The following is a 15,563-nucleotide window of genomic DNA, read 5'->3' on the forward strand; positions in this document are numbered from 1 at the left end:
TACTCCATGAATAAATTCATGGATCTTCCAGGAGATTATTATGGGTAACCATGAGATATCTGGCTCCCATGACACTCCAAGAAGATATTTCAGTGATTTCCAGTAATTACCAACTAATTAACCTCCAGCTGAGAAATCTACATTTTAATAACTGATCTTGGTAACTTTTTCATTTATTTGTGTCATTATTCTCTCTCACATATATAACCTACTCAGGCACATTGAATAGTATCTTTTTAAATAAATAAAACATCCGTCATTAATTTTTTTAGAGTTATGAAGATAAAGTTTTAATCTCTAAAATAAAATGATTTCCTTCATTCTCTAGTAAGTGATACATGAGTAAAATGATGAATAATATATTAATATTTTTCTATTCTTCATTCTTAATTGTCTTTAATTAAAATCAATATATCTTTAAATGCATTATTCTGTACGAAGACTTTAAAGTTAAATACCATAAAGAAAAAGCAACCAGCATCACACTGCATTAAGCATATCTATCAATGACCTAAAATCTATAGCATTGTAAAATTAAAGATACTGTAAGACTTGCAGAGATACAATCCAGAAGTAGTATAAAATAAAAACTTGACTTGAAAGGGGACTATTATGATTACATACAATGTCTTTTTAAATACACTAAAAGCTATATCTAGGTTTTATTAAATATAAAATCAAATAATAAAAATAAAACTTACTTTTCAAAAAAGGTAAGATGTCTATTTTGAAAAACGGAAAATCAACTTCTTAACTAAGGAAATGCTGGTGGGAAATTACCTAACACACCACAAGATGGCAGTGGAATCCCTACCAACATGCTGAGGTGGCCTAAATCTTCTGATTTTTATGCAGCTTCAATGATAAGAATGAATACTGTATTATTGTACATAGATAAAATCCTGAAAATCTTTGCTGATAGAATATATCAGGAAACTAATATTTTTTTGCGATTTCACACCAGAAAGTAACATAAGAGGTATAAACACATTCATTAACTTACTATAAATATGCGGAAAGGATATAGAGAAAGGCAAACCCAAAGGTTCAGAAGTTAGAGAGAGCATGACGAGGTAACCTGGGGATGTAGTCACCAATCTCTCTCAGATGACATCACTCTCATGTTTATTGTCTCCCTTCCATTCCTACTAACTTTGTTCAGGCCCTTATTCTATAATAACATCACATCGTCGTCTCTAACCTTTCCAGACTATCCTACACTACACTTCCAGATTACCCTTGGAGAAAAGAAAAAGGAAAAAAAAAGAAAGAGGAGAAATCCTGAAAAAGTGAATACTTAACCTGAATATTTTTCCTTAAAGACCAAGCTTTAAACCAGAAACTGGTAACTTAAAGTAGCAAGTTTTTCTGCTATCACTGAGATTGGGAGCTAGGAATATTAGAAGTGTTCTAGAAATTAAAACAGTTACATTTCTGCACATTGGGGCAATGTGTAGAGATGTCTGGCCAGACACACATATAAATAAAAGAGTATTATTTATATCACTGTAATTGATAAAAATAAATCACATTAATATTATGATTTAATATTCATGAGTAATTTTCCTTTGTATGTTTAATCTAATCAACAAATTGATTTAAATATATATGGAATAAATTTAGATTATCCAAAATAATTTTGGGAAAAGAAAAAAATGACGTTTGGGACTTACTTGCTCTTATTTCCAGACATATGATAAAACTATAATAACTGAATGTGTTATTTTACTAAGGCTCAACATGTACAGCAATGACACAGAATTCAGAGTCCAGAAATAGTCACTATGTGGTTAAATTATTTTCAACAAACATTCCAGGGTAATTCAACAGAAAAAGGTAGGTTTTTCGATAAAATGGTTCTTGAACAACTTGATATCCATATGAAAAACAATGAACCTCAGCATTTATCTCAAACCACCCACAAAAATTTATTCAAAATGAATCATCAACCAAAATGTGAAACCTAAAACTATAATCTTTTTGGTGGGGGTGGAAACAGAAGAAAATCTTCATGGTCTTTGATATGCAAAGATTTCTAATACAGGATAGATATTAAAAGCACAAAACGAACCAAAAATGGTAAATGGATTTCAAAAAATACAGCTTAAAAAATGAAAATCAAGTCACAGAGAAATTATGTATAAAAATATATCTTAAAAGGACTTATATCCAAAGTATAAAGAACTCTTTAAAAATATAAAAAAACTCTTACAAGTCAATAATAAAACAATCCAACTAAACAATGGACAAAAATTTGAACAATTAAAAAGGAACATTTATAAATGACCAAAACACATGTGAAAAAAGACTCAACATTGTTAGTTAGAAATGAAATGGAAAATAAAACCATAGTAAGACATAACTACATACATATTAAAATAGATAAAATTTAAAATACTGAAAATAGAAAACAGTGAGAAGAATGTTAAACATTAAGAGCTCTGATACATTACCGGTGAGAATATAAAAAGGCACACTATTTTGGAGAAAATTTTGAGAGTCTGATGAAATAAATAAAAATAGCATACAATCAGTGATTCTACCACTAGGTTTTAACCCAGAAAACTGAAAACATATATTCATACAGTACTGTTCATAGTAGCTTTCTTCCTAATAGCCAGAATCTGGAAACAATCCAAATGTCTGTCAACTGGTGAATCGTTAAATAAACTTGGGTGCATCCACAAAGGTGAATACTACTCAGCAATAAAAAGAAATGGACAGCTGATACATGCACCAGCATAGATGAATCTCAGAAACCTTGTAAGTCAAAGGAACAAGGCACAAAAGAATACATAGCGTGTGATCCCATATTTATAAAATCTAGAAAAGATCACTAATATAGTGACATAAAGCCAATTGATTCACAATTTCCCGGGGACTTTGTGTGGGAGGTGGGATTTTCTCCAGATAGGCCTAAGAGAACTTTTGGGGGTGGTGGAAATACTGTATGTCTCATTTATGATGGGGTTAAATACGTGTACATACCTGAGAGAAGTTTCTAACAATATAATAGGTGCATTTTATTGTATGCTATGAGTTCTGCCTCAAGCAATATGATTTTAAATACGGTAATAAAACAGAAATAAAAACACATCAACAGGCTGAAGAAAACAATACAACATAATGCCACAAACAAACAAGTCTACTTGTTACAGAAGGAAGCCAGAAAGTCTGACTTAACAAGGTACAACTCCTGATACTGTTGACAGTCTCTGAGTCAACAGATGTTGGGAAGTACACAGTGAAACTGAGTCTCCCTGATAAGTGAAGGATGGAGGGCTGCAACAGATTTGACAGCATGATATAAGACGTGGGACATTCCCGCATGGACAGGGATTCAACCCCTACAAGTTAGAAACCTTCCTTGCATAGATTTTCAATAAAATCTGCAGAAAGAATAACCCATGCATTGCAATACAGGGTAGAGTCCCATCGCTGTGCCCACAGCCTTTCACCATCAAAATATACAAAAGTATGTACATAACATGCATCACCCAAACCTCAAACCGTGGTGAGAGAAAGAAACCTACTGTCAGATTTGCTTAGAAGGAAGTCAAGAATTTACCTACTTTATCAAAGAGAGGTTTTAGACACGACTGACTCAGCAGAAGCAAGAAATGACATAACCATGAAAACATAGGGTGAAAAGGAAATTATATCTCATTTCATGTAAAGAGACAGAAAAAAACTGACTCTAGAAGAAAATGTAAACCAATTACACTGGAGAGAAATCACACAAGTGTTTCATGTTATAAGTTTATTTAATAAGAACATGAATTCAATTAAACAAGAGCTCATATACAAGATGATAAAATGACAGGAGGAGATTGAAAAGGAGATAGCAGATCAAAGGAAATAAATTTAAGACAAAATGACTTTAGCACCAAATAAGTTAGAAAAAGCAAGAAGCAAATGAGCACTTCTGAAACATTGTAGGAGAAAATTCTTTTTAAAAATCCCAAATAGATTAGAAGAAACATTAGAAAATTTCCCTGAAATGAAAAAAAAAGAAGTAGATATATGTACTGACAGAGCACTTTGTGTTTCAGGTGAATATAATTCAGATACTCCACACTGAAATATGTTCAATTTAACTTAAGCATTCTACCAGTAAAGGACTTACACTCCCATTCCTCCAAAGAGATCTCCGTCATTTAAAAAAATAAATGACCCCAAAATATTATATCTAGCTAAATGCTGTCCAAATCTAAATGCAGAAATTCTCAAATGTAAAAGAACTCAGGACATAAAGCACCTGGAAGCCTTTCTTGATTAAACGACTTAAGGATAAAATCCTAAAGAATCAAATTAAAGAACTCAGAAATGAAAAAAATCACATAAAGATTAGGGGTTATCACTGAATCTATTAAAAAGAAAAGTTGCATTCAAAATTGTGAGAATTAGGTTTCAGAATTAAATGTGAAAATTAAAAAGATGTGAAAATACAATCATAATTTAACAATAAATATTTGGAGGTGAGAGACAATGTGAGAGTATGAATGCCCTCATCTTTTATGACCTAAATTTGAAACATGTAGTTTTACATAAAAGTGAGTGCAACATCTTAATGTCTTTCATGATCTGTTTTCTCAACATTTGGAGCCTCTTTGTAGTAAAATACTTATGGTTAAAAACAACAGCAACATTTATTTGAAGTTCAACAACTGTTCAGTTTGTTCCTTTTTCTTCTGATTAATTTAAAAAATTAAAATTTAATGTTTTTTGTTTAAAACAGTACACAAATTAGGATCTTTATAACAATAACCTATTCACCTTTGCATCAATACCTACATAGAAAGATGCCTGTATTAATATTCAATTAATGTTAGTACTATTTATCTCTAACAAAATTTGAGGTGATAGCTTTTATCTTCTTTTCAAAACTTTTTTCTGCATTATCTAAATTCTTTATCATAAGCATGTATGATTTTTACACATTATAAACATAAAGTGATTTTTCAAATAAGGAAGATAGAAACACCTCTCTTGATTCTTTTTATAGAACAAATAACACAGGAACTTTCCATCACATAAACCACCCTGGAACTACATAGAAAGGGTTGTTGTGTGGTGCAGCAGAGAATACAGAATTGATCTAAACTCATTATCTATTTCTGTTATCTAATCTTTGTGAGTTTTTGTTTTTCCTTACGCCTTGCCAGATCTGTAGGAGGTAGAGAAAAATTGTATCCCCAGAACAGACAATTCCTGAGACAGGATGTAGTTATCTCTATTTTTCTACTAAGTCATTCTCTAATCCTAGGATTGCTACAGCATGTTTAAAACGAAATGGGGCACCTAACTAATTGTTATATTAAAAGCACAGAATAGGAGATTTGGGATTATATGTTATATGACATTCCTTTTTGTATTGTACCCTGAAACCAAATTAGCAATCTTCTTTTAAGCAAAACATAAAAAACACCCACACTATTTCTCTTTCTGATCTTTTAGCCAGTATCTTGTTGGTTTGGTCTTGGATGATACTTACGTCACTGTGACAATGAACTAGACTAGAAAATTTGATTTAAAGTCCAAACACCTATTTTATAGCAGGCTCTCTTCACTCATATTTTTAAAGAATAAATATATTTAACCACGTAGTTAAATGCTTTTATGTGGGCAATGACATCTGTGGCCTTATTCTGGGAAGCCATTCTTCTGTCCTAAGTGATGAAAAGCCCAACTTCAGTATTTCCTGGAGGAGACCAAGGGTGAGAGCTCACTGGGACATGGGAACCGAGCATTTTCAGAGGCTTCACATGAGATGAACACAAAAGAAAACAACTGGACCATAGAATGTATTTCGAATTATCGTCTTGTAAACACATAACTTTGTCCATTTGTTTCCAACATACTCTCAAGTTAACCCGGCTAGGAAACATTTCTAGTCAATATGTAAACAATATTCTAAAGGAATAAAAGGCTACTTAAGTGTTAGTAAGAAACAATATAATATCAATTTTATAAACAAGACTATATCTCAGTGATTTTAGAATGATATTTTATGTGCTGCTTTGATTTTTATTAATATTTTATTTATATGCATAATTTATTTTGAATAAAAGACAGATATATATATATATATATATATATATATATATATATATATGTAAATAAAACAAGTCTTAGCTCTCCCATTTATTATGTACTATAGGATGTTAAATAGTTTATTAACCTTTCAGTTTCCATTTCCTCCTCTGTAAAACTGGGATTGCAAGTCCTGCTCTACCTATTGGAATTGTGTAAAAATAAATTAGGTGAAATTATGTATGTGAAAATAGTTCATAAACTATAAACTATTTTACACAGCATTTTGGTATTTGTATTTTAGTAGATCAAGACTTCTGGTCTGGTGGTCATTGGTTGTCTGGATAGGAACTCAGTAGAACACATCTATGAATAGTAAGTTTAATTTTAAAAGACAGGTGTTCTTAGTTCATAATTTCTAACCCCTATAATATTTAGAAACAAAAAGGAGACCATAATTATACATTCTCCTTCGGCATCTACAACTTACCACATCCTCATTAAGTGTTTTTTATCCTCTCCTTAAATACACCCCCTCAAAAATCTATGTGTATCTTTTGCCTAATTACATCAGTTTTAGGCAAAAACTTTTCATTTTGAAAAGTCCTAACCATTAGAAAATTCTTTCCTATAGTAAAACAAAATCTACACTCCAAAATTTCTACCTAGCACCCTAATTCTTCTCTGTGGTGTTATTAAGAATAGATAAAATCTCTTTTTTTCTACATCAAACTTAATATATCCAAAACATAATTTTTAATTTCTTCTTCAAACAAGTTTCTCTTATATCATGACACCATTCACACAACTTCATTTTTCTTTCACTCTTCCCCTTCTCTGACCACCTCCCTGAGATGTAATAATCACTGAAATCCAGTAAGGGCTACTTTCAAAAGATAACCTAAATGTAATAATTTCTCATAAACTCTACAACCACCACCTTGATCTCTCACATCTCACCTGGACAGTCACAATTGTCTCCTGGTTGGTTTTATTCTTTCCAAATTCGCCCTCTTAGAGCTCTTGTCAACATAGCCAAATTGACTTTTTTAATAACCTACAATGGCTTTTCTTTGCACTAAAACCCCAAATCCTTATGTTGCCTATAAAGCCCTACATGACCTGGTCCCACTTGCTGTCGACCTTCTCACTCATTCTCTACCAAATTTCACTTGCTCCAGCCAAACTCACCTCCTTGCTGCTCTTTGAAGCTGCTAGCTTCATACCCGTCATAGTGTCATTATACTGACTCTTCTTTCTGCATAGAGCATACTTGGGTATCTTTGCATGGTTCACTTCTCATCACTTAGGTCTCTGTTCAAACACCACCACCTGCCATGGATTGAACGTTTGTGGCCTTCCAAAATTCACATGTTGAAATCCTAACACCCAAGGTGACATTATTAGGAGATGGGGCCTTTGGGCGTCTCTGCCCTCATGAATGGGATTTAGTGCCCCTATAAAAGCCTCTTGAGAAAGCTCCCTTTCCCTTCCTGCCATGTGAGGTCACTGTGAGAAGATGACCATCCATGAGCAAGTAGGCCCTCACCAGATACTGAATCTGTCAGAGCATTGATTTTTGACTTCCTAGGCTCCCAAACTGTGAGAAATAAATTTCTGGTGTTTATAAGTCACCTTGTCTACAGTATTTAGGTTAGAGCAACCCAAAGTAAGACATCACCCCAGCATGCTTTCACCATCCAGTTGACAGCAGCTACACACATCCTTCACTGTCTCGATTGTTTTTATAACATTGACTAATGTCTAAAATTTTATATTTATAGTGTTTGTCTATTAGCTCTTCCCCATTCTAGAATATAATCTTAAAAGGGCAGGAATAATATTTATCTTGTTTGTTATTTTATGTTAAGTAGTTCCTACGATATGTGCAGAAAGTGTTAACATAGCGGGTCTGAGACTGCCATACTTTGAAATGCCTGCTTGAATGGTTGATTGGGCTGGCATCAGGGAACTTAAAAATAATAACCAAGTTCCTATACTCATATAAAACTTCCTCTAAGCGATTGCACCTAGATTGTTTGTACAAATAATTCAGCCTATGTTGAACACCTGCTTTCCTTTTGGGAGTTTGGAGTTTTTGGTACTTGCTAAGCAGAGGGCACCTATGTGACCAGTCCCCCAAAAAACTCTGGGCACTGAGTCTCTAATGAGCTTCTCTAATTCACGACATTTCATACATGTTGTCATAATTTGATGCTGGTGGAATTAAGCACATTCTATTTGAGTCCACTAGGAGTTGTGTCTTGGAAGCTTGTACCTGGTTTCCTGAGGACTTTGTTTATCCCATGTGCCTTTTTCTTTTTGTTAATTTTTCTTCATATTCTTTCTCTGTAATTAATATTAGCCATGAGTACAACTATATGCCGAACCCTTTTGGTCCTCCTATAAAATCACTGAACCTGAAGGTAGTCTTGGGGACCATGGACAAAGCAACCAGGAAACTTACCTGGTCTCCCCAGTTGAAAATAATCTAATAGAACAGCACATAAAGAAATTCCATGACGTGGTGATAACTCCAATATGAAAACAATGCCAGCCATTCTCTGAAATATGTTACCCCTGTCATGAAATTGACTTATCACTTACGTGACTGGCCTGTAGATCTCCTTAACACCAATGAACTGAAGTTGTTCCATAATGTCTGGAATACTTGCACATCGAGTAAGATTAATTCTTGGGTAATAAAGAAGATATGAGAGACACATTTCATTCCTGGTGCTTAGTCCTCCCTGAAAATGGAGATGTTTTACTTAGAAAAATATATAGCACACAAGCCACCAATGTCATATAGATCCTTCCAATATTGAAGTGTAATAAATCTTGAAGCTGAAAAATAATAATCTAAATGACAATTTAGTTTTTTAAAACGTAGTGACACATTTTAAAATTAATAGAATTATTTCCATCTCTTTAAAAGTTGCCTTTCTTAAATAACTTACTAATTTTCTTAAAGTTCTGTTTACATGATGTACACATCTCACCACAATGAACATTTCAAAGGATTATGGGGATGTTTGCTCAAGATGATACCAATCAGTCAGTGTGATGAATATTTGACTGATTGCACTGAATTTTCTATAATCTCATTTTCATGTCTATAAACATCAGCTGCTGCATACCACAGGAAAGACAGATTTTACATTTTGAATCTAGGTAGTAAATTATCTATTAACATTTTAAAAAAGATCAAAGATACTCAGAAGGAGAATCTAGAGTTGCTACAACATATTATTTACAATGTCCAAAGTTTATCCAAAAGTTATTAAACATGAAAAGAAACAAGAAACTATGAGATGTATTTGGGAAAAAGAAGTCAGTAGAAACTGATTATGAGACAATACAGATGCTGGAGTTAGTAAAAACTTAAAAGCAGGTTTAAAGAGTTAAAAAAAGATGTTCAAGTAGTTAAAGGCAAATACATTAAAAATGAGTGAACAAACAGGGAATGGCATCAGAGAAAACATAAAAAGAACCAAACAGAAATTCTAGAGTTGAAAACTACAGTAATTGATTTAAAAATTGATAAGATGAGCTCAACATCAAATTTGAGATGGAAGAGGAAAGAATCAGTGAACTTTAAGATAGATCAATAGAAGTTTTCCAATCCAAAGATCAGCAAGAAGATAAAACAAACAAAAAAACCTAAAAGAAAGGTGAAAATTCCTCAGAGTCATGTGGGATAATATTCCAATATACATGTAATTGGAGTTCCAGAATGAAAAAGAAGAGAGAAAAGGGTAGAAATTATATTTGAAAAAATAATGGCTGAAATCTTCCCAAATTTAGTAAAAAACATGAATTTACAGATGCCAGGAGCTCAACAAATACCAGAAATAAATGTGAAAAGAGCCATACTTATACACATCATAGTCATATTGCTGAGAGCCAAAAACAAAAAAGAAAATCTTGAAAGCAGCAAGAGAAAAAGAACATATCACATATGGGGGAACAATAACACAATTGACAGCTGAAATTTCATCATAAACAAGCGAAGTAACAAAAAGATATTGGAATTACATATTCAAGTTCTGCAGGGAAAAAGAAATTAACCAAGAATTCTGTACCCAACATATCACCTATCCTTCAAAAATGAAGGTGAAAAACTTAATATTATTGTCCCTGGTTGTAAATTAATGTAGTGGCTAATATGCAATGACTTTACAAACTACAAAAACATAATGTCATACACTTGATGAGTAAGGCAGAGTTGGGCAAAGGGAGAACACCAAAATATACTAAAATAATAATTTATTACATATTTAGTGAAATATTTCATGCAAACAAAATTATATATAAGGCAAGAGAAAAATAAAGCTAATATCAGTGCTTTGACTACGCTGTGTGCTCGTGTTCAATTATCTTCCCCAACCTAACCAAAGATGATGATATCTTCATATTTTGTTTATCGTTCTATTGCTTTTCATCACCCTTTACATTTAGTTAATTGATGTATGTATCCTTAAATAATATAGTTTAATTCTGCAAGTTCTTAAGTTTTGGATACATAATATCATAATTATATACTGTCTGCTGCCAGCTTGCTCTTTTCAATCAATGTTATGTTCTTCAGATACATCATGTTAATATATGAATTGCTTTAGTTCATTAATTTTCATAACTATATACTATTCATATATTGTATGGACATATTATAATATATGTATTTGTTTTCCTTTTGATAAATATTTGAGCTGTTCCCAGTTTTTTGTTCCTGTGTTGTTACATGTTACTATGAATATTTTATGTTTCTTTCCTGGAACACTTCCTGCAAACATAATCTCAAGGTTAAATCTACATAGGAATGGATCTGGGTAGAACATATATCAATCCCCAACTTTACTAGAGAATGCCATGATTTTCCCCCAAAGTGGTTTTATAAACTTACATTCAGCATTGCCAAACTGGTGGATATAAAATATCTCCTTCTGGTTTACATTTGCATGTCTGTGATTTCAAATGAAATTGAGGGTTCTTTAATATGTTTATTATCTTTTTGGGCTTTTATTTCTATAAAATTTTTTTATATTTTGCTTTTTTTCTATTGTATGTTTGTGTTATGTAACTGATTTATGAAATTTCTTTTAATAAACGCTGGATAGTGAGGCTGTATTAACCTATGTATTGCAAATATTTTTTTCAGTTTAAAATTTCTTTTCACTTAATCATGTTTTTTGTTACCAAAAGCTTTAATGTGCTCAAATTCATCAATCTTTTAATGCACAGTTTGTGCTTTTTATGTTTTGTTAAGAAGTTCTTACCTACTACAAAATCATGAAGATATGTATTTTTCTCCTAAAGGTTTTAAAATTTTGCTCTTCACATTTAATATTTAATCTGCCGAGGACTGATTTTCTGTGTATTGTGCAAGATAAAGACATAATTATATTTTTGTCATTTAGATACCTAATTGTCTCTGTGTTCTTTAATGAAAGTCTATCATTTTTCACTTATCTGAATGCCATGTCTATCCTAAACCAAGTTTCCATGTAGTGGATTTGTAGGTCTTGTTTCTGGGATTCCCTACTCAGTTCCACTGTTCTAACTCTGGACCCAAAGCACACTATTAATAACCATAGCTTTAAAATAAGCCTTCCTCTCCAGCAGTTTGTTGCTCATTTTGTTCTTTTTAGTAGAGTCCTGCCTATTATTAACACGTGCTCTTCTGTGTAGATTTTAGAATCAATTTGCTCTGTATAAAAGCTAAAACTGTAAAATTTTAAAAAATAAAATAAAAAACATAGGAGAAAATCTTTGCAGCTATGCGAAGATTTCTTAATTAGGATACCAGAATCCCAAATCATAAAAGCTCTCTGAATTTTTTACTGGAATTACATCAAATTTATAGACCAATCTAAATAGAATTATTTTTATTTTACTGAGTCTTTCTACCCATGAACACAGTATCTCTTACCAATGTGTTTTGCCTCTTTGCTTCTTTTCTGATCCTCATTTTTTTTTCCAGTACAATGTTGAATAGAAATAGTGATAATAAATATCCTATTCTTCTTCCTGATTTTTAAGGACTACTTCTAATACTTCATTTAGTTTGATATTTGCTATAAATTTTTCAGAGCCAATTTTTATCTGGTTAAGACAATTCTCTCCTATTCCTGGTTTGCTAAACGCCCTTCTTCTATGACAATGACTGACATAAATTTTATGAATGCTTTTTCTGCCCCAATTGAGTTGATCATATACCCTTTTCCTTCAATCTCTTGACTGAAGCATAGTATTAATATATTTTCTAATTTAAACCAATTTGCCATTGTTAGCTAAACCCAAATTGATCCTAACATTACATGTTTATATGATGCAGGATTTGGTTTGTCAATACTTTGTCAAAGATATTTCCATCAAGTGCATATTGTTGACCTCTCTCATACTACCATTATCAAATTCTAATATTGAGATTATGTTAACTTCATAAAATCAGTTGGTGGGAAATGTGTTCCCTGGAAGATATAAGTAAGGCATGAATGATCTGTTTCTTGGATGTTTGGCAGAACTCCCCAGTAAATCTGTTGGGATGAGATTTCTCTTTGGGTCAGAAGGCTCTAAGGTCATGTAATCCATTCTTCCTTTTGAAGTTGATTCATCTAAGTCCAGAATGTAAATGGTCTCTAGTGACCACAGTTATTTTATTAATAATATTTGATGAGGAAAAACTAAAATATTAACATAGTGTCATTAGTTAATCTGATAAAATGCTACAACTGCTCTGATTTGACTTTTATGATGTTTCATGTTCAATACACTCAGGAATTTTGCTTCCCAGTGAAGATGCTTTTTAGTTTTTTTCTTCTAAAATCAAAGTTCATTCCTCTCTCTCCACAAATGAACTTTAAGAATAATAAAAATTTTCTTACCCAAGTCATCCGGGCTCTATCTTTTGTGTTGTAGCGACACTCAGTAATTAGATTATCTCCCTAAAACATAAAAGTAAGAGATTCAGATTGGAGTTTTATGCTGTTTTATTTATCTAATACACTTGTAGGCCAACAGTTTAATTTGCTATATGAAGGGATGCATTAAGTAATTTGATTCAGGAGAAGACCCTTGACCTATTAAATTCTAGGATTGCTAGTACAATAAGCCAGCAAACAAACAACTAAGATTCTCTGTGTCTAGGCTAGAGTCCACCATGTTGTAATGCATGACCTTAGATAAGGAAATGAACATTCTGGGCACAATTTATTCCTCTGAAAAATAATGATAAAAATAGCACTTATTTTGCACAGCTGTTGTGAAGGCATTAAATCACAAAACACATATTTAATCCTTAGTAGAGATGAGACACTTCAGAAATGTTAGCCATAGATAACTAGTTATTGTGATTATTTCGTTATTTACCTTATTTTCTCTATAGCTCTTTAGTCACGTCTTTATTTCCTTACATTAGAATTATGAGGCAAATTGATAATAATTTATTGTTCCAGTGTTTACCTACCTTTTGGACAATTCACAACACATAGAAAATAATTTTGTATGGGTTTCCGCTCAGATAAGTGGACAGGCTATTCATGGACCAGACACAGCTACCTCTAGGTGCTAGTCTTCAGATTTGCCCTCCCACCCCCCTACGCAGAGGGCCCAGGAATCAGTATCGCAACAAACGTATACCCTACTCACAGCACACCAGGTGGGGAACTCTGAAATAACACAATAAAACTGGTTGGAAAGTCCACAGACAAGACAACACAATAAAAGAGAGTAGAGAATCTCAAAAAGATCAATGCTTCTCAAACTTCATTTTCCTATTCTCAGGGCGTATCAAGGAATTTTTGCATGTAAAGATATTGCTGTCATTCTCATTTCATAAATAACATAAGAATTGGACATTTAAGAATGAAATAAGGGTATGAAATTGTATGACTATTGACCTTGATGGTCATTGGCTAAAAAATTTGACAAAGTGAAGCATCATAAAAAAAACAATTTTTCAAGCCTTCGTTATTGTGAGGCATGAGATTCTCTTCCAAGTCCTTCCACCATGACCCCAAGTATTGTAAGTGGATTACATAGCACAGTGTAATTAACTATGTTCAAATACCTTTGTCAAATGAAAGAATTATCTTTATATCCATTTAACTGAAATGAAACTTTCAAAAAAATATCCCATGGTATAAGGAAACCTCTGCTTTTACCATTACCATAATTGCAGCCAAAAGGTTGTTAACTGGGGAGTCAAGTAAGAAAAGAGCAATAATAGTGCTCAGAACCCGATTTTTATTTTCTTTAAATTAACAACTTGAAGTGCCCCTGGGAATAAGAAGAAAAATGAGTTTTGATTTTGGAAAACAGATCAAATACATTCCATCTGGGTTGTGCAACACCCATGGTGGGTGGCTTCAAGAATAGGAAGACCAGAATACTCGTGATGAGCAATTCATTTCACCACTAGAAACTTTGCTAATTCTCAGCAGATGTATGTCTCATGACTTTCATAACATTCAGTGAAAAACAACAAAACATGCATACTGGTAAGATTGTTTGTTCTTCCTTTAGATATTGAAACTCCTGGAAATTGAAATCAAAATCGTCATCATAAGCAAGCAATCTCATTTCCTCCCCTTTGCGAAAATGGCGTAGCCTGATGCCTCTGCCAGCCAGGTGAGCATGGAGGAGAACAGCGAACACATGGATTCCACTTGGCTTTTCAGCTTCCAGAGCCTGCAGGGGACAAAGTGGAAGACTCACTGAGCCCACATAAGTGCATGTTCAGACAATTCACATTCAAAGAGACTTGAAGGGACAGTTGAGAAGAAAAGTGAAAGCAATTTAAGTGAATGCATGAGCCACCAAACATTTTGAATTTGGATTTTTCATGACTTATTCCTAGCATATTTTGTTTGTGAAGCAACATTTGCTGGAGAAAAGAAAGGGAACTAATGATGACCAAGGACCTACCAGACCATTCCTAAATGTTATCTTTCTTTTTCCTTCTTTTAGGGGGTAAAGAAGCAGTCAAAGCTCCTGGCAAAAAGATTCCAGTGTGTTAGTAATCTGCAAATTGAAACACTTTAAAGAATGAATTATTTCCACTTTTCCAGATTAAAAAAAAAACCAAGTGGGAAAGTGGAATTAAGTGAATTGGCCATGGTCCTACAGCTCGTAAATAAATCATGGCAATTTGAATCGTGGTCTACATAATTCAGAGAGCATAATCTTTCCAGTTCACCAGCCTACCATACTATCTACAACCACACCAATCTCCTAATTCATAAAGAATATGATACTGCCTACAACCACGCCGTCTCTTAATTCATAAAGAATATGATCCATGTTGAAATACTTTCATTCAAGAGAAAATAACTGTAAATGGAAGCAGCCATTGTTAAATACTTACATATGGTTTCCTTTTACTCAATCTGTATTTTGACATTAGTTATTCCTGCTCTTTGGTTAAAGAAGGGAAAGAAATTAAGTGGAGAAAACGAGAAAAAATTAAAAATGAATAATGAAGAAAAAACTATAATAGAGATGAAAGGAAAGTTGAGAAAGGAAACCTA

At 32.8% G+C, this 15,563-nt stretch overlaps 1 protein-coding gene across 1 annotated transcript in view; it reads right to left on the reverse strand.

Annotated features, from left to right (window-relative positions):
- Nucleotides 1-15,563, reverse strand: part of MOXD1 (monooxygenase DBH like 1) — a 77,121-nt gene that overhangs the window by 2,657 nt on the left and 58,901 nt on the right. The window contains exons 8-10 of the mRNA XM_033103165.1: nt 14,533-14,724; nt 12,921-12,980; nt 8,641-8,783 (exon numbers count right to left, since the gene is read on the reverse strand). Coding sequence (XP_032959056.1) covers nt 8,641-8,783; nt 12,921-12,980; nt 14,533-14,724 — 395 coding nt within the window. The remainder of the gene's footprint in view (nt 1-8,640; nt 8,784-12,920; nt 12,981-14,532; nt 14,725-15,563) is intronic.

This window comes from Rhinolophus ferrumequinum, chromosome 3 (assembly GCF_004115265.2).
Source record: "Rhinolophus ferrumequinum isolate MPI-CBG mRhiFer1 chromosome 3, mRhiFer1_v1.p, whole genome shotgun sequence".
Classification (NCBI taxonomy): Eukaryota; Metazoa; Chordata; class Mammalia; order Chiroptera; family Rhinolophidae; genus Rhinolophus; species Rhinolophus ferrumequinum.